This window comes from Ananas comosus, linkage group 13, assembly GCF_001540865.1.
Source record: "Ananas comosus cultivar F153 linkage group 13, ASM154086v1, whole genome shotgun sequence".
In the NCBI taxonomy this organism is placed as follows: domain Eukaryota; kingdom Viridiplantae; phylum Streptophyta; class Magnoliopsida; order Poales; family Bromeliaceae; genus Ananas; species Ananas comosus.
Window position 1 is genome coordinate 2,966,877 of NC_033633.1, and position 23,268 is coordinate 2,990,144.

General features: G+C 34.1%; 2 protein-coding genes across 7 annotated transcripts; one reads left to right on the forward strand and one right to left on the reverse strand.

The window, feature by feature from the left end:
- LOC109719371 (ELMO domain-containing protein C-like) lies at nt 7,543-16,766 on the forward strand. Of its 5 annotated transcripts, XM_020245999.1 has the most exons (12): nt 7,544-7,680; nt 11,659-11,827; nt 11,924-12,032; nt 12,549-12,661; nt 13,849-13,917; nt 14,093-14,208; nt 14,315-14,369; nt 14,470-14,590; nt 14,680-14,822; nt 14,936-15,029; nt 15,772-15,808; nt 16,627-16,766. In XM_020245999.1, the coding sequence occupies exons 2-11, from the start codon at nt 11,690-11,692 to the stop codon at nt 15,795-15,797; spliced, it is 984 nt and encodes a 327-aa protein (XP_020101588.1). In that variant the 5' UTR covers nt 7,544-7,680; nt 11,659-11,689; the 3' UTR covers nt 15,798-15,808; nt 16,627-16,766. The 5 variants fall into 5 exon arrangements, with proteins under 5 accessions (XP_020101589.1, XP_020101588.1, XP_020101587.1 ...); XM_020246000.1 differs by lacking the exons at nt 15,772-15,808; nt 16,627-16,766 and adding an exon at nt 15,238-15,545 and having other exon boundaries at nt 7,543-7,680; nt 14,470-14,539; XM_020245998.1 differs by lacking the exon at nt 16,627-16,766 and having other exon boundaries at nt 15,772-15,904.
- Nucleotides 17,338-21,656, reverse strand: LOC109719370 (AP2-like ethylene-responsive transcription factor At1g79700). Of its 2 annotated transcripts, XM_020245993.1 has the most exons (7): nt 21,301-21,654; nt 21,042-21,124; nt 20,791-20,799; nt 20,513-20,601; nt 20,209-20,333; nt 19,528-19,604; nt 17,338-18,253 (listed from the first exon to the last, which is right to left on the reverse strand). In XM_020245993.1, the coding sequence occupies exons 1-7, from the start codon at nt 21,531-21,533 to the stop codon at nt 17,637-17,639; spliced, it is 1,233 nt and encodes a 410-aa protein (XP_020101582.1). In that variant the 5' UTR covers nt 21,534-21,654; the 3' UTR covers nt 17,338-17,636. The 2 variants fall into 2 exon arrangements, with proteins under 2 accessions (XP_020101582.1, XP_020101583.1); XM_020245994.1 differs by lacking the exon at nt 20,791-20,799 and having other exon boundaries at nt 21,301-21,656.

Here is a 23,268-nt window from a genome sequence, read left to right on the forward strand (position 1 = left end):
AGGATAATATACTGCCACGTCACATGTTCTGTGACCTATAAGCCGCCTAATATGTATATATACCCAGCTAGTACCATTTATTTGTAGGCTAAATTAGAAAAAAAAAAAATTTTATCAATATCTGTTTTTTATTTTTTTTATTCTGCTATTTACAAATCTACATTTTATCCTTTTAAAAAACAAAAAATATTTATTTCGATTTTCGTCGTCAGCATTTCGTTAAGATTTCGTTTATATCTTAATTTTTATACTTAAAATACTCCTGAAACTTTCATCCATGACCACACATATGCCGTCGGCCGCCGCCTCGCCCTCGCTCACCTTTCTGTCCATACCCACACGCATGCCCTTGCCCTCCTCAGCTGCCTCACCCTCACACTCGCCCACCTTTCCGTCCACACCCACCCCGATCTTCTTCCTATAGTCACCAAAATAAGGAGCAACGAGGGTGCTGGAGGAACCGGGGAGTAGGTGGAGGAAATGAAGTCGGAGTTAGGGTCGAGGGAGGCGCAAAGAACGGAGGAGGAGAGGCTGCGGTTACGGCGGAGAAGCTTCGGATGGAAAAGGAGACGAAGAGGATAAAGGACAATTTGATTATTTTGTCATAGTACATTCACCCGTAAATATTTTTTATTTTTAAAAAGACAAAGTGTAGGTTTTTGAATGATATAGAAGAAAAGTGAAACAACGGATATTGATATTTGATAGAAAAATTTTCTGTAATTTAATCTTTTTTTTTTTATTGTGATCTATTTGTTTGTTCTTTTCTTTGAAAAAAGAAAAAAAAAACTCAAAAAAAAGGGATAATTGCCTATGTACCCCTCATGCGTCTAAAAATATCCGATCTACCCTACTTTTTTTTTCATTCTAAAATGCCCCTCATATGGTCCACCGTTATTCCAAAATACTCCCGCAGTTATTCCCTGTTAGCTTAATTCGAGTTAAACATGATTTAAATATATACTAGAGTTAAAATCTATATAAAATATCTATTTTACCCTTATCTTATTATGTTAATTCCTTAAGTTATCCTCTTTCTTTCCCAACGTGATCACCGGCTCCTCCGCTTCCACCTCGCCTCATCTCCTCCCAGATCACCACCACCTCCCAGACCACCACCCCTCTCGCCGCTCTCGTCGTCCTCCACCTCCGCCGCCGCCTTGGCCGGCACCGGCTCCTCCGCCGCCGCCTTGGCCGGCCCAAGGCCGTGGTCACCAGCCTCATGCACGAGAGCACTGACGCCGCCTGCAAGATCATGGTCCTGTGGGTCGCCCGCAACCAGCACCCCTCCCCCACCACGCCCGACCGCACCACGCCCACGCCCTTGCGGACGCCGGAGCGTGGCGCGCTCTCGCCTTCGCGGACGCCCGACCGCGACGCGCCCTCGCCCTTGGGTCGTGCCCGGTCAGAGGCCCATAGTTTCGGCCTCGTGGACGAACGAGCGAGGAAGGCCTCACCGTGGACCTCCTCTATATATATATAAACTATATATATAATATATATATATATATATATATATATATATTATATATTATATATTTATATATATAATTTTATTTAAAAGATATATACATATTATATTTATTTATTATATTTAGAAATATTATATATAATATTTTATTTATAAATTTATAATTATTATTAATATTTTATAATATATAAACTCTTATATATTATTAGTATATAATAATTTATATATTTAATTTATATATTAAATATTATAATAATATATATAGTATAATACCGAATTTATAAAAATTATATTTTGATCCCGAATTTTTAAGTGGTGAACGTATAATACCCATATAAATCACGTATCCGAATAACTACCGAATCCGTTTTTTATTACCGTATTTTTCAACGAATTTAAAAATTAAAAGACGAATTTTATCCGAATTATATCCGTTACCGAATTTTGCCAAATCCGAATTTAACTAACTATGCCTCAGCCACCAAGGTTGGTTTAGCTGTGATCGATCTCATCCGTTCATCTGCTCGCTCCCGACTGTGTTAATTAATTAATTAATATTTGAAGGGCAAATAAGAAAAGTATTTGCTATATGAAGGGTATATAAGAAAAGTTAGTTACGGTAGAAGGGTATATTGGAATGGGCAAAATGGTAATTTTTAAGAGATAACGGCAGCTCACTAACGGAACTTAACTCCAGAGGTATATTAGAAAGACTTGGAATATAAGAAGGGTATTTTCAATATTAGCCTTGTAAATAAGAAAACCGGAAACTTTTCGGGAGTATATAGACAATTGTTCGTAAAAAAAAATACTGACCGTCCATTGCACGGACTTCAAAAATGATAAACAAAGCATATAAATTCACCATCACTACCTCATGATGTTTATCTCAAAAAATAAAATTTGACTATACTATATTTAAGATATTTCACTAGTGTAGGACCCGCCATCAATTAAGGGCTTGTTTTGTTCAAGGGTGGAATTAGAATGGATAATGGAATGGGAATAAATTGGAATGGTAATTGGAATGGCCCACTCCCCCAAAACGTTTTGTTTATTTGTGGGTTGGGAATTAGAATGTGTTATTCATATTTCATTGTTTGGTTCGTATAAACTAAAAAAATTATAGGATACTATAATACTAATTTTACTCTCAAATACAAATTTATATTATTTAAAATTTATGAAAAATATAATATTATTCTCTAATAAGTTTTCCAAAAAAAAATATCAAATTTATTTTTAAAAACTTTTATTGATGTGGGTTAGGAATAGGGTTTTGAGAGAGGATAGGTTTTTTTTTTTTTTTGATGAGAAAGGGGTGAAGAGAAGGAGGGTGAGATGATCACATAGGCTTCGAGAATTTAGTGGGCTTCCGGAATGAAATTTCAATCCGGACTAGAAGACCGGAATCAAGTTGAAGGCTAATAGGCCATTCCCATTCCAGTCCGGAATAGGAATCCCAAACCGATTCATGCGAACCAAACAAAATTAACCGGATTTGATCAAACCGATTCCCATTCCATACCCAAAATGGATGAACCAAATAAGCCCTAATAGTTTGCCTTGAGCCTGGGCCAGGTGCACCACATCCGCCATGAACCACCCAATTATTTGATTGTTTAATTTTCATTTTTCCACATTGTCATCAACTTTCTTTATTTGACTTTGTAGTGTGTTATATATTCGAAATGGATGAAATTAAGAAAGTTAATAAATAAATTTTATGGTCTAAACATGACGTGGCGAGCCAGGTCTAGGTGATATTTTTCTCTAAACAGATGTAGATGTACGTGTACGACACAAAGTGATGAGAATAATAAATCTCTGAAGCTAAAAGAGTGAACGTAGTTGCGGCGACATAAACCGTAACAATTTGTTGACACATTGAATACGGTAGTGGGTCGTGCTCAATTTGTTGGACACATTAAATACAAATTTATTTAATAATAATGTGTACCCGTAGGGGTATAAAATGGGTCGGACGGTCGCGCAAAGGGCTTGTCACGCTTCGAATTACAGCAAAAGTCCGAATTATATAAATAAATCCACTGTCTATATAGGAATACATTTTATACATACGAAACGTCAGCTAAATTAGTTTAAAAAAGTTTACTGAAATCCAAAAACAGTAGATACTGCAGCCTTGCTTGTTTAGTAAATTCTAGTATATCATAGTGCAGTTATAAGTTGAGGTGTAAAAAGGTTGCATGGGTTGATCCCACAAGGGTAGGTTTTTTTAAAAATCGAATTCAAATTTGAAATTCGAATCCAAAATTTGGATCTAAATTCGAACACGACGGATTTTGAAAATTCATATCCAAAATCCGAACTTGACTAAAATTTCAAAGCCGAAAACCAAAATAAGTATTTCTCTTTACTATATTCAAAATATATTATATTAAAATCTAAAATTTTAAAATACAAGTATAAATATAATGTCAAACATTCATCTCTCTCTATATATAATATAAAATTAATTTGGGTATTATATACTTCTGTAGAGTCGGGCTATGGTGCTTTTAAAAGCACCAAACACTTAGTGCTTGTTATTTCGCCGATAGATTTACATCATTGACTATTTTCATCTATTAGATCATACTATTAAACCAACCATCCACTCAACCCTAAAATACTATTATCATCCTAACCGCACATCCCTTAATCAAAGGGCCGGAACCCTACAAGCACCAATGACTTAATACTTTTAAAAACAAAGCTTCTGAATGATAAAGCTTCCGAATTGATGATATTCGTACTCATAAGTCATTTTCAATGATAAAGCTTTTAAATCGACGATCTATACCGTTAAATATGATTTAACATATTTAAACTTCTAAAAGTAAAATTTTATAATTGTTTGACATTATTTATCTTACGATCAAAAGATCTTAAAATTGACAATTTTTAATGGCCGATATGAAATATTTGCTAATTTAACGGTATAAAAAAATAGGAATTGATTGAGTTTTTGATAGAAAATTTTATTCACTATCTAAATAAAAGATCAATGACTTTGATCTTAAATTGAAGAATCCGTACATCTATTCTTATGAGATCGTTCAATTTTGATAAATCTGATACATCTATTCTTATGAGATCGTTCAATTTTGACTATTCATTTTATGCCCCCTTGATGGACTTTATATATAATTTTAAAAAATTACGAAATTTATTTTCTAAAAGTTTTAAATGCGCTAGATCATATTTAACGGTATGTATCGTCAATTCAAAAGTTCCATTATAAAAAATAAATATTTTTATAAGTACAAAGGATTCTCTACTCATATGAGTATAGTAGCCTCTCTCTCTCTCTCTCTCTCTCTCTCTCTCTAAAATTAATTTGGGTTCCGGTCTAGTTCGGATTTGGGTCAGGTAGGGACAGAATTCATATCCAAATTCAAATTTGTCGAGTTTTCGTTCCTTATACCCATTTCCGGAATCATATCCGTTTAGTATCAGATAAATCTGTCCTGTTCAGCAAGCTGTATGGCCGTGCTATGTCAATCTAAAAGCCCAGCGCAACATGGATCGATGGGCTGTTCTGGGCCACCAATTCCCTTGCATAGCGAAAGCTCTATGCGAGGCGATTGCAGCTAAAATTAGAAGCAAAAGTTGACTCGCAATGAGCACTCTTTCGCTTCAGAGATATGTTGGGCTAAGTTGACGTCCAACCTATGAGTTATAAAAGGGTCTTCAGAGAAATTATCTGTAACGATCAAGCCCACCAACATTAATAACTCATTAGGTCTAAAATATGGGCTCAAATATTAGGATGTTACAAACTCTTCCTGTTTAGACGCTGACATTCTTGTCGACACAATCACACAGAGCCTAAAACCACTGGGCAGATACGAGACCTATCTCACACTTCCGGTTGGGATGTATTTGTTTCATCGAAAGTAGAGGGTGAAATAGTTTTTAACCATAAATGCACACTTCATTTTAAACATCGGTTTTTTACGGAACAAATAATGGGCCTTTAATCCTTCAAACTATGTTTTTATAAATACCATGGTCCATATATTTAATTTAGACCAATTTTATTTCCTATTGGACCACAAATTAAGGCCCGACCAAATCATTGGAAGGGTGCAAGAATTATGAAGTGACTCAAATAAATAGTGGTGAAAACGGATAAATTCGGTTGGGTTTTTGCCAAAACCATATCCGCATTCGTATATGCTAAAAACGGATTCGGATTCAGATATGAGTCGAATTTGTATTTAAATATTATTCGAATAATATTATATGCTAATATGTTACCGATTGTTTCCAGCACAAGTGGCAGAGGGCTTGGTGGTTGGTATTTGGGGTCCTAAGTTCGAATCCTAATTGATTCACATTTCTAACTAAGTTTATTTCTACAAGAAATAAAATGAAGTGAGTATCATTCTTACCTTTCTCTTTAAAAAAAAAAAGCTAATATATAAATATGAACTAAAATTAACTTGAATAAAGCACATAGTGCAATTAAAGATTCAGACTCGTGTTCAAACTTCGTATACTTATATTTTATTTAATAAAATATAATATTTTAACAAATATAAAGGCAATTTTAATATAATTTTTTTGGTAAAATAAATGAAGAATATCGTAAATCACTTTGTCCTCCTATAATAGATATTATCATCTCTCTTATTTCTTAGGGATGAAAATAGTCGAATACAATCAGATTTTTTAAGCAATCATATTCGTATTCATATTTTTTCTTTATTTTTTATGCGAATTTGGATACAAATATGTGTGGAGTGCTAAATTTTGATATTTATATTCGGATATGTCGTATTCGATGTCATATTCAACAGAGTTTATCTTAATACTCTTACCCTTTCAAATAGAATGTGTGTTATATAATGGAGGGTCCCACTTGTTGCCCTATCTGGTATAAGTGGTAGAAAAATATTATGTTTATTTCTGCATATAATATCTCGTTTTTTATAATAAATTAATTGATATATTTTTTTATAATTTTATGGAAAATTACAAAAGTATATATCTTTATAATTCCTAGTAAAGTTTCTTTGGAGATTGTTGGAAGTGTGTTATATAATATAAAAAATAGTGTTAAATTATTTTTTTTATTAAAAGTACATGTTGTCTACGTGTCATTAATTTAATTACAATATAATTTTTAATGTTTTACTTAAAAACAGGGAAGTACATCTTTATGCAATTTCTTATTTCATTTAAGATATAATTATAATGTTTAAAAATTAAATAAAATAAACTAAAGTTTGAGGACAAAAAACTATTACCCGGCTTATAATTATGTCGCACAAGTTAATTTAGTTATATAGTATTGACACATTATTTATATAAAACTAATGTAATTATCTTAATTAATTATTTATGCATTCCAATCGCAATATTACCATATAATTTCTAGTCAGTAATACATCAATATTTAGTTAATTAAATTAGAATATTGAGTTTGATTATAATAATTTTAAAAGTTCGAACCAAAAATGATAACAGGTTAAAATTTAAGGACAAAAATATCAGTATCTCATAGTTTGAGGGCCAATTGTACAATTTACCTTAAAAAAGGGTTAATTGCAAGGAAAATTGTACATTTTATCTTAAAAAAAAATTTAATTGCATACAACTCTCTGTAAATAATTAAATAGCAGATATATCCCTACAAACTTCAGCTTTTTATTTTTATCTTTATAAAAGTTCTAACGTTTTCAATATTTTCCTATTGTTAGGATCCGCTAAAAAAATATAGTTAATCATAATTAAAATACTTAACCCTGGTTAGTAAACGAGATAGATAAAACTTTTTATCCCTTTTATATTATTGGATAAAATACTTTTCGGGAGAACATTTTTGTATAATTCTAACAATTGGACTTTTGAAGGAATATATTTGTATTATAAGTGCAAAATAATTTTTTATTTATTTGTTATTAAAAAATAAACAACGGTCTAACAGCAACAATCCAAATTCAAAGGAATAAATATGAATTTTACTGGACTTTTATAGGGATAAGAATTAAAAATTAAACTTTATAGGGATAAGTTTGCTATTTGTTCCTTTGTAAAGGGAGCTCTGTGCAATTAACCCTAAAAAATAAAAAAAAAGCGTCGTGATTCGTGACGTGCTCTTAATAGTTTGCGACCCAAAAAACGAGCGCTCGAAGTGTTTGGATCCGAGACCCTCCACTCAACGCCGCAGCATCTGAAGCTTCGAATCTCTTCTTCGGGTTTCATCTCTCTCTCTCTCCTCTCACAAATCTTCTCTTTGAATCTTCTAATTTCAAGAGTTTTATCGAAGATTTTTGTCAATTCCCGAGCAATTTCATGATTCTTTTATTGTACAAATAGGGGGTTTTGCTGCGAATTGTTTTTTTTTGTTTTTTTTTTTTTTGGTGGTTGGATTTGATTCCAATTTGATCGAGTTGCTTTGGGGATTAGGGTTGAATGTTTGAGAAATTTAGGGCTCTGGCGTAAATTCTTCATGAAATTTTTACCACTTGGGCGTTTGATCTTAGTTGTTGAGCGTGAATTAAATGGTAAATTAGGAGAATCTTTTTTTACTGGATAAGCTATGTGCTTCATTCGCGATCGGATATGGAGGATTCGAGTTCGTGGATTTAGAAGCTGATTTGGAGATATTGTTGTTTCGATTTAGGAATCATGAGGAAGAGTTGCTTGGGAAGTTCTTGTTGTAAGATTTTTTTTTCTTTTTTCAAATAAACCCTTAAAAAAATTTTTAATTTGCAAAATAATTCTATCATAATTTTATTTACCAAATAACTCTATTAATAAAATTTAAAAGACGGTGAATCATTTACCTTTTTTGTCCTTTGGAAAAAAATTTACCTTACTGATTCTTTCTATTTCCTATGTAGAATCCTAACAACCAGATAAAAATATGAAAATGAAAAATGATTCACTGAATTTCAAAAATGGTGAATGATTTACCACCTTTTTCATTTTTTTCCGTATGGCACTGAGTTGGCAAGAAGAGAATCTAATTGGCAAAATAAAATTTTTGAAGGGTCATTTGACCAATTAGAAATTTTTTAAAGATTATTTTTTTAAAAAAGTTCTAGTAAAAAACATCACTTTTTTGTTTTTGACTTTTGAAAAATAATGCAAGGAGAACCCCTAAACTGCAGTCAATTTTGATATCAGATCCTCCATTTGTTTTTTGAAAAAGATTGGCACCCCATTAATTTTTAATTGTTTTGTTTTAAATTATTCTCCTGAATTGAAATAGGGATTTGTTCAATGGCTCCGTTATTATCATCTGTTATTCCATATGATAGAATTCTTGTTAATTTGACCAAATCCCCGATTTTACTGAGGAAAGTAACCTAAACTTAAAGAATCAAGAGTTGAAGGGGTGTCAATTAAAAGAAAACTCATTGAGGGGTCTTTTTGAACGTGGCCAATAATTGAGGGCTTCCTCTACATTTTCACTCTTTTTTTTGTCCTTATTCTTGAATGTTTGAAATTGGTACTATTTAGTTAACTTTAGAAGGACTAGTCTTAGAATAGATGGAAATTTCTGTCAAAAATGTTGGTGTCGAACTTGATGGTGATGGGTAGGAGTCAGTTATGTTGGAATTTTCTCATATCAAATTCTCAAGTATTTGTAAACAACTTCACTCAAATGTCGATCGGCAGAGATGTATGCGTAAGTGAATATATTCTATTGATAATAATGATGGCATCTTTATGCTTAGTTCAAATCCAGCTTAACTTCAGATGGTTGTTCAAATGCGAATTCCAAAAGCTAGATTAGTCGTATTTTGTGTGAAACTTTGAGAGTCAATTCTGTAGGGATTCGTAAGCGCTTTACAAGGACCACTGGGAGTTCATAGTCGGAATCTCTTCTTCCCCCCCCTTTTGGAGGCTTTGATTATAATTTTATAAGCAAGAGTGATACAAAGAGAGATAGCCTAGTTGAGAGGTACTATAGTGCATGGTTTTAAGTGCCTATCCACACAAGTCATGCCCATCGTGTTGTACTGTACTGTACCGTGCCGACAAAATGTCGGCACTTTACGACCCTCCGTGCCGATGGCATGGCTTGACATCTTCTTTTCTTGAAAATTATCAAGTAGTTATCTTAATAAAGTGCAAAGGATTTGGTAAAGATATACAATAATCAATTAGAATTTATTTGTGTTAAAAAAAAATAAATATTTCATATCATAGTATGTCGGCACAATTTTTTTTTTTGTAATCGGCACACACCATGCCATACACGGTGCCATACAAGTTCTCTACATAGCCCCGTGACGCGGCACTTTAATTCTTGCTTTATTAAGAGTAATAAAGGATGCTACATATGTGCTCTTCTGTGTAGTGGAATCTATTGATACATTGTATTCTTGTAGTTTTCCTTTTGCACAGATTCAGTGCAGCAACTGTTGTATTGCATTTGTACAAATATTTTATTGTTTTGGGATGCAAAATGCTGCAAGGGATTGTGGTTGTATAACAAGGATTAAAGTGTCGCCTCGTGCTGTACGGCATGGTACAGTGGGGTCTCGCAAGACACCCCGTGCTGCGATTCCCGCTGGGGTATCGTGCGAGACAGCGGTATACCCTAGCGGATATCGCGGCACAGTATTGTGTCGGTTGTTCTTTTTTCTTTTCTGTTTTTTTTCTTCTTTTTTTGCACTCCCCACCCTGCGGGGGACTTTGCTCCATACTGCGGGTGGCCCGAGCCCTTTGCTTCCATCATAGACATCAATTTTTTCTTCACAAATAGTTTTTCCAAATTTTGTGGCACCACGAAGCTTTCGGCGAATCGGGGCACAAAATCGAACTTGATAATCAAATTTCGAGACACATCTAATATAAAATTCTATTTTTAGAGTTATAAGATTGAAAATAATGATAAAATTAAAAGCTAAATTAAATTAATTGATACTTAAATTTATTTCATTTATATGTTATATAATTTATTGCTAAATTTTTATGGATAGATTTAACAAATTTTTATGACCCACCGCGATGATCTATGTGGAATTAAGCAGTCATCTCTCTGTAAATATGTAAATTTATATGATTATTGTTCCTGTGAATTTTATTATAAGTAGGGCTACTATACTCTTATGAGTATTAGGCCCTTCGTACTCATAAGTTGTTTTCGATGATGGAGCTTCCGAATCGACGATCTACTCCGTTAAATATGATCTACAGTATTTGAAACTGATAGAAAATAAATTTCGTAATTTTTCGAAATCATAATAAAGTCCATCAAGTGGGCATAAAATGAATGGTCAAAATCGAAAGACGTCTTAAAAATGGATGATCGGATCCTTCAATTTAAGATTGGAGTTATTGATCTTTATCTAGGTAGTGAATAGAATTTTCTATCAAAAATTTAACCTATTCGGATTCTTTTGTACCGTTAAACTAGCAAGTATTCCATACTGGCCGTTAAAAATTGTCAGCTCACAAAAATTGTCAATTTTGTGAGCTTTTGATCGTAAGGTAAATGATGTCGAAAAATTATAACATTTGATTTCTAGAAGTTTTAAATGCTCTAGAAAATGTTTAACGGTATGGATCGTCGATTCAGAAGCTCTATCATCGAAAACGACTTATGAGTACGAAGGCGATCGTACTTATAAGAGTATAGTAGCCGGACTCTTTTATTATAGTATTTCAATTTCTGTTCTCTATAAGGTATAGTTTATATGTAAAAAAATTTATCAGTATGTTAATTGGTGAGTATAGTAAGCTATATATAGCAAATATTCTTAATTATTTGATTAAACCTTTCAAAATAATATTATAAGAATTTATTGGGATGAAAAAAAATAAAATAAGTCAGTACCAAAGCGTGTCATTAGGAGGTCACACATATTAATCGGCATGCTTGTGTCGGCACGGAAACGTGCCTGTGCCGTACCGTGCAAGGCAAACAAAGGCATGCCCCCGAGCCATGGCAGTTTAATCCTTGCTGTATAAACCGGAACTTACTTTTATTAGGTTCCGTAGATGACTAGGTCCAAGTACATATTATAGCACTTTGGAATAATGTGCCTTTGAGTCTGTCGTTTCCCCAGAAATATGAGAACTCAGTTCAAGATCAATCCCTTTTTGAGAAAATGATTGCTATCAGGATATTTGATCTGTACATGGCTGTTGGCTGTGGATCTTAGTGTATGGAAGTCACTTGATTTTGGTGGCTTATATTGCTTATTACTCTGCTACAGGAATGGATACTGAAGTCCAGTAGATCTGACCATGGCTGCTAGAGCTATCAAAAGAAGGCCTAATAACAGTGACGCTGACAAAGGAAAAGAAGAGCAAATGGAGACATCTATCTCAGATGCTCAAAGTGAACCTCTTCTTGGGAATGATACTGCCAGAAAACAGTCAAAGGTTTAAGATACTGACCTTCAACGAATGATAGTAATTTCTTTCTAGCGTGCAAATTTTCATTGTTGTTATGTTGTCTTTGCTGTATTTCTTTTACAGATACATGATCCTAAAAGATGTTCAGATTTCTGGGAAAGCAAGAGGTGGGAGTGCCTTCACTGGGCGAATCTTATATCACATTTTTTCGCTCAATCAGCTAGAAGAATAGGTGATTGTCATGATTTTCTTTTTTCCTTACGAGTTGTTTCAAGTCAATGTTTGGTCTTTCGAAGTCCTGAAGATGTAACATGCCTATTTGTGAATGTGAACAAAAATATGACTTAGAGGATCGACATGGCTCGAACATTTTTGGTTCAATTGCAACTTCGATTCTCCAAAGTACTTATTTGATATTTATGTATTATATACTATTAATAGGAATAGATATTTTTTATTTGAGAGCTTCCTTATAATTTCCTACAGAGGTTGATATTCCACTTTAATGTGAGTTGCTTCTGAAATTTGCGTATACTGGTGCCAAGGCATTATTCTGGCCAATAATGTGATATTTTTTTTGTGTTCAGTTGTTACAACCATTTATCTATGTTCTAAGGACTAAATTTATTCGCTGGTTCTTTCTTGTTCACTACGTAATTAAGCTTCTACAAGAACAATTTCTTACTAATGCAAGCTTTTATGCTGTTTAGAGTTTGCAACTATATTAATCACCTTCTTTTCTTTGCAGCAAATTTTGTCAGTAGTTTTGGGACATTTATAGGAAAACTTTTCTCTCGCTCTTCCGCAAACCAACAAGCACAGAGTGATAAGAAATTTTCGATATATCTTAGTCCGTTACAGGTAGCTGTTATTATTGAACACTTTATTTTGATTGCAATCCTCTTTTGTATGTGTGACTGGCCACAGAAACAACGTTTATGTAGAATTTCTGTTTGGACAAGGTCAAGCCTCTCTCTTTTAAGTCTTCTTTTGGAAACTGTCTACATTTACTTGTACATATGTCTTATTGTATTGGTTAGAAAGTTGTGACACTTGATATATTATTCTCTATTTATGGTCTATTTCGCTCTTCTTACTCTGTTTGGTGAATCGCAATTTTGATTAAGTAATGGCCAGAAGAACTGGGACTACATATGCCATGTGAAAATTGCTTTGGAAATCTATATTTCTCATAGTTTCTTTGGACAATGCTTGGAGAAAGATAGTTTTCTCATTTCCGACTGTATTTATGCAACCAAATGGCAAGATTTTGGTTATACCACTATCTCATGACACCACCTCTTGTATCTATTTATATTTGCTATAGAAGAATAGCAGCTGGTAGTTCTTTATTATGAGGCTCTCTTTTAGCGTAGTAATTTCATGACTGATATGCTACACAGAACTTGTGTTTTTCCACGCACTCTTACATTCTATATAATATAGTACATGCCTTGACATTCAATGATTAACATCTGTGTCCTCATTTGTAATAGTATAACACACTCATCTATTAGACTATTATCTTATGTCTCTTAGTTATGTCTTCTATAACCTTCATTACTCACCTTGATTGCTTTCCCCCATCAAACCATTTAGGCATCTGCATTTCCTCTATACTGCATCCTTTGCTTACATCACGGCGGTAGAACTTAGGGAGTGAGAGATTCTTGGGCTTCCTTTATCAGCGGAAGAACTCAAAAGCGTTCTTTTGAAACATTAGGAATTTCACCAGAAAATGTGATATTTGCACGGGGTTTTGTTTTTACCCATATGTAAAAAGCTACCTAGTATCACCATCATAAAGGCCCTTTCATTCTTTGGAGTACAAAAGAGGTGCAAGCTTTGACAATTGTTATTGTTCATCATATGGTATGAGAGAATGATTTCGTAACTAAAAAATATTTTAGGGATACCTTAACACATGTATATACAGATAACTAAATATTATCTTTTGTTTCAATGTCAGTATCTCCCATTACTTCTGTTGTTAAATGGCTGTTAGAACTGTTTTTTCTTTTTTTACTTTTCAACTTTTCACCTTCTAGGAAGAAAGATTAAGACACCTAAGGCAGAGAGTGGAGGTCCCATTTGATGGCTCTTCTGTTGATCATCAGGTACTCCCTTATTCTGGACCTAATTACAAAGTCCTTTATTCATCGAGTGCCGCTGATTGTTTGCATTGTCACATTATCTATGTATGATTCATTTTTTTAGTTTAGTGGTTTAAAACTAAGCAAGATGATTTATAATGCAATTAAAGCCTATGGGGCTGATATTTTTGCATTCCAGGATGCCCTGAAACAGCTTTGGATGTTGGCTTATCCTAACCGTGAACTCCCTCCTCTTAAGTCAGAACTGTGGAAGGAGATGGGCTGGCAAGGTTCTGACCCATCTACAGATTTTAGGTATTTCACTATTGTCTTCCTTGCTAACTGTGCCCTTTTGATAACCAATATTTTGTCAGTTCCACGTGTACCATGATATGACTTCCATATTTCGTTGATTTTTCAGGGGTGGCGGGTTTATATCATTGGAGAACCTAATCTACTTCGCCAAACACTACCCAGTTATTTCCTTTCTATTGTCGATAATTTCTAACCTTTCAATTCCCTCAATAAGCAAGATATAATAGATCATTAACCTGAGCTGGTCTTTTTTCTTTCCAGGACTCTTTCCATAGACTACTACACAAGGAAGATGGTGTTAGATCTGAATGGGAATACCCGTTTGCCGCAGGTGGAATTAATATATCTTATATGCTGATACAAATGTTAGATCTTCAGTCAGGTAGCAATTTAGCGAGCAACACAAACTTTCACAGGGAGAGAAGCGAGATCATTATAACTAATTTATGTTGCAATTTTCTTTTAAAAAAGGAAAGTTAACTTCTAAAGCTGGAGCTCGCTTTGTTGAACTACTTGGAGGTGATGATCTGGCGTTCGATAACCTCTATTGTGTAGCCTTTCAGATGCTGGATAGGCAGTGGCTTGCGAAACGAGCAACTTACATGGAATTCAATGTGAATTATATTCCCTGCTTCATGTTTCTTGTTTGCGAGTTTATTGAACTTGGCTTCTCCCCATTCATTTCGCTGCTGCTTTCCCCCCCCCTTATTTTTTCCCCTTCATTCAGGAGGTTCTCAAGTCCACAAGAATGCAACTGGAGCAAGAACTTTCATTGGAAGGCATTTCGTGCGTACGAGACATGCCGGCGTACAGAATGTTAAGTAGGTAGCTCTTTCAGAAAAATTTTAATCGTTGTTCTGCGTACAGTTCTGTTTACTGTTCTTCATTGTATATTTTTCTGCTCCTTGCTCGCTATCCTTGTTCCATTCATGAATCAATCAATTTATGTTCGATTTGTGCCAGGCTTAGACATCGATGAATGCCCACATAAATAGTTTGTTTTGTCTCTCGCTGTTTGCATTGTGAAAGGTTTTACCAGGTCCACCTCGCTTGTTAGTCCACCCTATTTAGGGACTCTGAAATAAGGTTTGCAAAAAGCCGTCAGATTCTTATCGTAAATGTTCTCGGCACACTTCATTGCGAATTTTGGAGGAGAGGATTCTTCAGTACATACTAATAGAGAACTGTTAACAATTCTGCTGTCTTAAAATACTTCAGATCTAAAAAAGTTGATTCGGAACTGAAATTGATTTTACATTTCGTTGTGATTATATGACCACCAACTTTATTGAGTGCAGGAAATAAATACTATTATTAATAAGATTATTATTATTTTATGGGTATTTTGTAGGAGTATCATGTTTCCTCGGCATTATCTTGATTGTTTTAATCACACATAATGGAAGCAATTTTTCTCTGCATGCATTATTCACTTCTTGTTGTTCAGTTTGGTGCTTTCCTTGGTCTCAACTACTTATTAACTTCTTATTATAAATAAATAACATAAATAAATAAATAAATATTCCATGCTTACACAATTCTATTTTCTTTATGCTTTCAAAGCTTCACTGTCGCAGGATGGAATCTGAGCTTTGCGAAGGTCAGAAAGTCTATAAACCATCTATAAAGGGCTTTTTTTGCAAATAGCCCCCTAATAAATTTTTTTAAAAAAATTGGGCCTGTCAAAAATTTATTTGCAAAAATGGTCCTACCCCTGCCACGCAAGCGTCACGTCAGCGCTACGCGGGCGGGGCAAGAGTTTAAGTTGAACACGGTGAACCATTCACCGTGTTTGAACACGGTGAACCATTCACCGTGTTTGAACACGGTGAATGGTTCACCGTGTTCAATACAAATATTCCCACTTAATCAAAAAATGGCTAAGTCGAGTTAGTTGTATTGGACACGGTGAACCATTCACCGTGTCCAATACTAATACAGCCTTAGCCAAAAAATAGCTAAGTCCTAGGTAGTTGTATTGGACACGGTGAATGATTCACCGTGTCCAATACAACTAACTTTTTTGGCTAAGTGGGGATATTTGTATTGGACACGGTGAACCATTCACCGTGTTCAACTTAAACACCTGGTCCCAGTCCCACCCGCGTGGCGCTAATGTGGTGCTTGCGTGGTAGGGGCAGTGTTATTTTTGCAAATAAATTTTTGATAGGGTTAATTTTAAAATAAAATTTTGTCAGGGGGCTATTTGTAAAAAAAGCCCATCTATAAATTGCAACAATTCAGATACCATATAATTTCTGAGGTACCGTGAAGAATATATTGAGTTTGAGTTATAATATAGAGCTCTGTTGTTATCTATTTGTTTTCGATAATGAAGCCTTCGAATCTACGATTGGCACCGTTAAACAAAAACATTAAATTTCATGATTTTTTTGAAATTATTTTTTTATGCATCAGGTGGGTACGAAAGTGAATGGTTGGAAATAAATATCGTTCTGATGATAGGATTTTTTGTAATTAAGATCAAGAGTGTAATTCTTAATTTGAGTACTCTAAAGAATATTTTAATAAAAAATTAATTGATTTGAATTTTTTTACATCGTTAAGTGAGAAAATATTTCGTATCAAGTATTACAATCATTTAATTATTAAGTCGCTAATGTCAAAATAAATTTTACTTTAAATAGTCTAGATTATATTTAATAGTGTTGATCATCGATTCAAAAACTGTATCATAAAAAATAAATCAGTAACAATATAGCCCATTTATTATTGATTGGTATTCTAGTTTAACTCTTTCTCTATATATTTATATTTATTTTTTAACTTTTAGCCGAAGAGAGGTAGATAACCCCTTGATACCAAAAAGGCCTAACATGTATATTGTGAAATAAGCTAACGTTTTAGTAAATCCAATAAATCTCATTCCAAAGAGCTCACGTAATTTCAATTTCAATAAACATCAAATTTAGTCAGACATAAAGCAGCATCTTTTTCTAAATCACATAAAAAAAAAAATAGACTTAAAATACTTTTATTTTATGATTGTATTAAAAAAAAAAATCCATGATCGCAAACAGAGTAAAAAACCTCTAATTTTAATGAATTAAATAAAATAGTAAAGAACATCTAAGCACATTTATTAGGAATCTTAAATAGAGAAAGGGAGACCACAAAAAGAGATTAGCATAGATTTAATTCTTTTTGAACAGTTAGCCCTTCAAACTCAAAAAGATAAAACTAAGGAAAAATTTAACCTAGCTAGTTAGCTCCTTTTTTTTTTTTTTTTCCTCTTTTTTTTTTCCTGATCCTGAGACACATAACATTAACAACAACAACAACTACTACTACTACTACTACTACTACTAACCTTTAAAGTCAAAACAGAGCCTCACCAAAACTTCCTCAAACAAAGCAGACCCAGAAACATCAAAGAGAGAGAGAGAGAGAGAGAAAGAGAAAAACTTTTATGAGCATATACTAATTGCAGGAGGGTAGGAAACTGCTTTCACTTGAGAAGCCATTTCGTCTTCACCCTTCAGAGCATCTTTTTCGCCCACCAAACCAACTTCTTCTTCTTCCGTGACCGCGACCGCATTACTCGTTCCTGCACTTCCGCCGTCTCTGCTACTACCGTCGGTGCCTGCATTGCCTTCGTCGGCCTCACAGCCCTCGAACAGGCACTCGATGTCGTCCTCGAAGGCCACGCAGCTCAGAAAGTCGTGCAGGTCGTTCGACCGGCCGGCGACGGACTCGTCGCCGCAGATCGAGTGGTGGTGGTGGTACATGTCGAACCCGCCGTGGTCCAGGCAGAGGCTCCACGGCATGTCGGCGACGTCGCCAGCTGCCGCCAAGTGGTCGTCGACCGTCGGGCCGGGCTCGGGCTCTTCGAACAGCGGCGGCAGCGGCGGCGGGGCTTTCAAATGCTCTTGCGGCGGCACTGGCTGGGCCGCTTGTCGGGCCTCCGATACGGGCTGCGGCGCCGACTTTACGTAGCAGCTGATGTCAAAGTTTGTCACGGCATTCGGCCCTCTGTATTCCAGAGCAGCAAGATCATATGCCTGTGCCGCCTCCTCTTGCGTACCTGCATGCAGATCATAATCACGAGTTTCAAATTTCACCTTCAAATGAAAAAATACCACCCCGTAGTTTCGCACTTTCTTACTTTAGTACCATATGATTTAAAATGTATCAATTTAATACCCTATGATTTTATTTTTCTCTTTTTGTTATTCATTTCACTAAAGTTTTTTTCATTAAATCAATAACAAAATTAAAACTAAAGGACACTAAAGTGAATATTCGATAAATCTAGATGAGATATCTGGAGTTTTTTGTATATAATTTAACAAAATATTAACAGAGAAGTTGACGATTACTAACTTGATATATTTTAAACTACAGAATATTAAAGTAAGAAAGTGCGAAACCACATGGTGGTATAGGATGGTATTTAAAGTTTAATCCTTTAGAATACTATAAAAAACTCAACATTGATATATGAAATTTGATCATAAAAATAAGCGTGAGTAGCTTATTTGGAGTAGATAACATATAAAACACCTAAACTATTTGATTAATTCATAGTTATTATTATGTAGAGCTTTTTGATAACCTTCAAATATTCTAGGAACTTTGCAGTAATAAAATCATGCTATTTGCTAATGAAATATCTCTCATGCATGAAATGGTTCTCAATAAATTTACAAAAATAATGAAAGAAAAAGTAAAAGGTATGAATTTTTTTTTTGGAAAAATAATTTATTTGGTAAATAATAAAAGTTTTTTTTTTAAAAAAACTGCTCCGAGGCACGTGATAGGCGCACACTTGGCGGAGAAAATAAAGGGCGCGAGTCCACGTGGGAGCCACTTCATGTTAAAACACCATCCACGTGTACATCACGTGCCAAACCCTAATTAATTAATTACTACAACATTTTGTAACGTAAAAAAATTATATATATTATATATAAATATAAAATTTTTTAAAAAATTACTTCTTAATTGGTTTTTTTTTTTAATTCATGAACGACCAATTCAAATCAATGCATGCATGAGAACCCAGCCAAAAAAAAAAAAGAAAAAAAAAAAACTCAAAGAATTTTTTATTAAAAATTATATAATTATGGTTTTTGAGATTTTGTTTTAAGGGGTTATTATTATTATTATTATTTTTATTTTTTACCAATGCATAAAAGATCCAGTTTGCGCAAAAAAAGAGGCTATTTTTGACCATTCCAAAAACCCACTTTGTGAGGAGCCACTTTGCAAAAAACCCCCTCACTTTTAATTTATGTAGTAAGATGCAAAAAAAAAGGGGTGAAAAATTAAAATTAATAAGGAAAAGGAATTATTTACTAAATGTTCCCAAGTAGAGATATTTGTTGCCAAATACTCGGCCAATCCTCGCTTCCCACCGTCCATTGTGGTGATGCCTACCAAAATCAACGGTGTAGATTTAGACCAAGCTCAATAATAAATTATTATTAAGGCCTACATAAAACTCATCTAAATAATATAATTCACATTATTTAGTTCATAAATTTTGTGCATGTTTTGCACTTTCAATTCCTGGTTATTTACGTATCGAATTTTTATCATAAACCAACATCTAATCATAACCATTTTATCAAAAATTAGATTTTTTTTTTTATATTCCGAAATAAAGTGCTCAAAATCAGATACCATGTACAAGTAATTCAAAGTTTTCATTTAATCATCTCAAACTATATTAAAGTTAATATATATATATAAATATATAGATCAAAAAGAGCTTTTACTAATAGTACTAAGATAAAATATCGTAAGTTTATCTGAACTATCGACTACTATTTTGAATTAATTTTTAAAATCAAAATACTATTGAATGATTGACTCAAATCAGGCAAATTAAAATTTTAAAAGATTGGATAACCGATATTCGAAATGATTCATAGTTCCAGTAAATTCGATATGTTTTTACCGACGAATAATAATAATAATAATAATAATAATAATACTGATACAAAATAAATAAATAAATTGGTAATTTAAATTAACCTGGCAACTCCTCTGTACTTAGAGACACCTCTGGAGAAGCCACTGCTCCTCCTCCTCAGAGAAACCAAGTACTCTTCCTTGGACATGCTCTGCATCTCCTCAACCTCTTTTCTATATGTCTCCAGCTACAAATTTTATCAAAATATTTTTAATTAAATCAAATAATGTATATATATATATATATATATATATATATATATATATATATTATACTAATATATATATATAAACTTGCACGAATCTTGAGGAAAATATATGTGACAATCATGATTAGGTTTAAAAAAAAAAAAGGAAAAAACATTACTGGGAAATTAAGTATGGTTTCTGGGCCCCAGTATTTAAGTGCTGCAAGATCATAGGTGTGTGCTGCAGCCTCTTCACTATCATAAGCTCCTGCACATCATTATTATTAGTCATTAATTTTATTTTTTTTAAAAAAATCAATGAGAAAAAACAAGATCAAGATCATTTATATATGCACATAAATATATAAATTGAAATGATCACTAAATTATTAGAAAATAGGGAAAAAAAAAAGAAAGATGTTAAAAAAAATTAGTGGAGTACTCTTTTGTGACTCACCCAAATAAACTAATGAGGGACATGAAGCATCAGTGGATCCAAGCAAATCCCAAGGCAGATTAACAAAAAAAAAGAAAAAAGAAAAAGGAAATAAAAACAGAATGTTAGAGCAAATCAATCTTGTTTAATTAAGAAAAAAAAAAAAAGAAGGAGATGAGAGGATTAACCACAGGGTTAATTTTGGGCTGATTTAGACTTAAAATGAAATGAAATTGAATTGGATTGAATTGAATTGGATTGGATTGGATTACCTTGTCTCCCTTTCTTGTTTTGGATTGGGTTCCAACAATGCTTGTCCCAAAGATGAGCCTCATATCTCCCTGTCCACCTATGCCTGGAAACATGCACATGCATTGATTGAGAGGTAACATCACAAAATGCCGAGAAAGATCGGCGGTTCGCCGAAACGAAACGAAGGGGTTCAGAATTGGCTCCGGTACCCAGAAGATCGATCTGATAGGAAATGAGACAGGAGTGTTTGTGGCGATTACAATTGATAATAAAATTTACCTTGTGACTCCTCTATAGATGGAGCTCCTCTTGGCATTGCCATTGGTGGTGGTGGTGGTGGTGGTGGGGGAGAGGGGCTTATCTTGGTTAGGAGGGGATCTCTTGAGGCGCTTGGGCTTGTTCTTGGGCTTGTTGAGAACAATGTAGGTGGTGGATTGTGTAGAAGAGGAGTTAGAGGATGAAGAAGAGGAGGAGGGAGAAGAAGGGGGAGGAGAGAGGAGAGATTTGCTCATTTGTGTGTGTGTGTGTGTGTGTGTGTTAAAAGATGCACAAGAAGTGGAGAGAGAGGTGGTGGGTTTTGTAGAGAATCTCCTACTAGAAAGGGTGAGGGCCCTTCTCTTTTTTTCTTTTTCTTTTTTTTTTTTGTTTACTTAGTCATTTTTCCACTATTGGGTTGCCTAACATGTACAGTGGTTCACCAAAAGGGGAGGAGGATTTTATAGAGGAAAAGGAGGAAGGGGTATATAGAGAGAGAGAGAGAGAGAGAGAGAGAGAGAGAGAGTAAAAGGGTGCAGAAGAATAGGGGGGGCTGTTGAGGTTTTAACCTTGAGTGAGGGTGAGTGGTTACTGAAATTAACCATGGTTAGTTAATTAAGGGTGTGCTTAAGTGGTGGGCTAACGAGTGGTTTTGTATAGCTGGTTTTAACTAGGGGGAGTTGTTGTTCCCTAGACCCTGGTCTATGAGCTCAGGTGTATATCTTTCTAGATCTCTTTGTTTGCTGTTGTTTTTTTTTTTCTAAAAAAATACTATATATATATATATATATATATATATATATTACACCTTTTTTTTTCTAGAGTTTAAAAAATTCTTTCGAATTTTTAGTGAGAGAGTGCAAGTCTTTAGAAGGATGGGACGCAAAATCTTATACTTACTCAATAGGTGTACAAGTACTATTGCTCTAATTTTTAGTAGTGTCTGAAGTTATTTCGAGTAGAGCATTTTTAAAACACAACTTTGGAGCTTCTACTGTTATAGAAAGGTAAAATAGAAAAACTAATAATTTAGAAGCAGAAGTTTCAATTTTGATGTTTTGAATTTGCTGTAAAGAATTTAAATATTTGGTTTTTTCTTATAGTACTTTTCAGATAGCACCTCATTAAATAGCAATATACTTTATAATAAGATTAAAATAGGCTCTTAATTTTTTTAACAAAATATGTGATTTATTGAGTAGCAGTTAGTTAGATTATAAATTTACTTTCTTTTTTTTTTTTCTAATATCAACAAGTCACATACTCGTTAAATCTACACTAGACAAGATTTGAACTGCCAAAAATTTATTGAAAATAGTCTACACAGGATAAGACTATCAAATTTCATCAGCTATAAAATAATAAGCATGCACGTTAAAATAGTGCAAATGGTTAATAAGATGATCTCAAATTGAGTGGAGACCGCACCCAAAAAATCTTATCCAATTCAAATCAAAGACCTATACTTCAGCTGTAAGGATAATTACGACTTAAACCTATTTTTAAGCGGAGCTAAGTTAAGAGATGAGATGGATGGAGAATGAATCAACTTAGGGGGTCCACAGCTGACATGGTGGACCAGGTCCAGAGAATAGATTTGCATGTAACTGCAGTGGAGCAGGGGTTTTCTCTTTCAACTTAGTTTAAACCAGGGTTAGAGAGGTGTGTATAGTGTCAGATGAGATGGGTCCAAATCCAAATGGGTGGGTCAAGGTTAGGGTGAATGCATGGGGGTTTGTGTGTGTGTGTGTGTGTGTGTATGAGAGAGAGAGAGAGAGAGAGAGAGAGAGAGGAGCCTCAAACACTTGGCCTAAAAGCCTTAGCCATGCTCCCAATCACCCTCAACTGGCTCCTGCATCTCTCTCTCTCTCTCTCTCTCTCTCTCTCTCTCTCTATGTGTGTGTATGTGTTCACTGTTGTATTGCTCTCTCTCTCTCTCTCTCTAAATACTCAAGTATAGAATGCAGTATCCAGTTAACAAAATAATTAAAC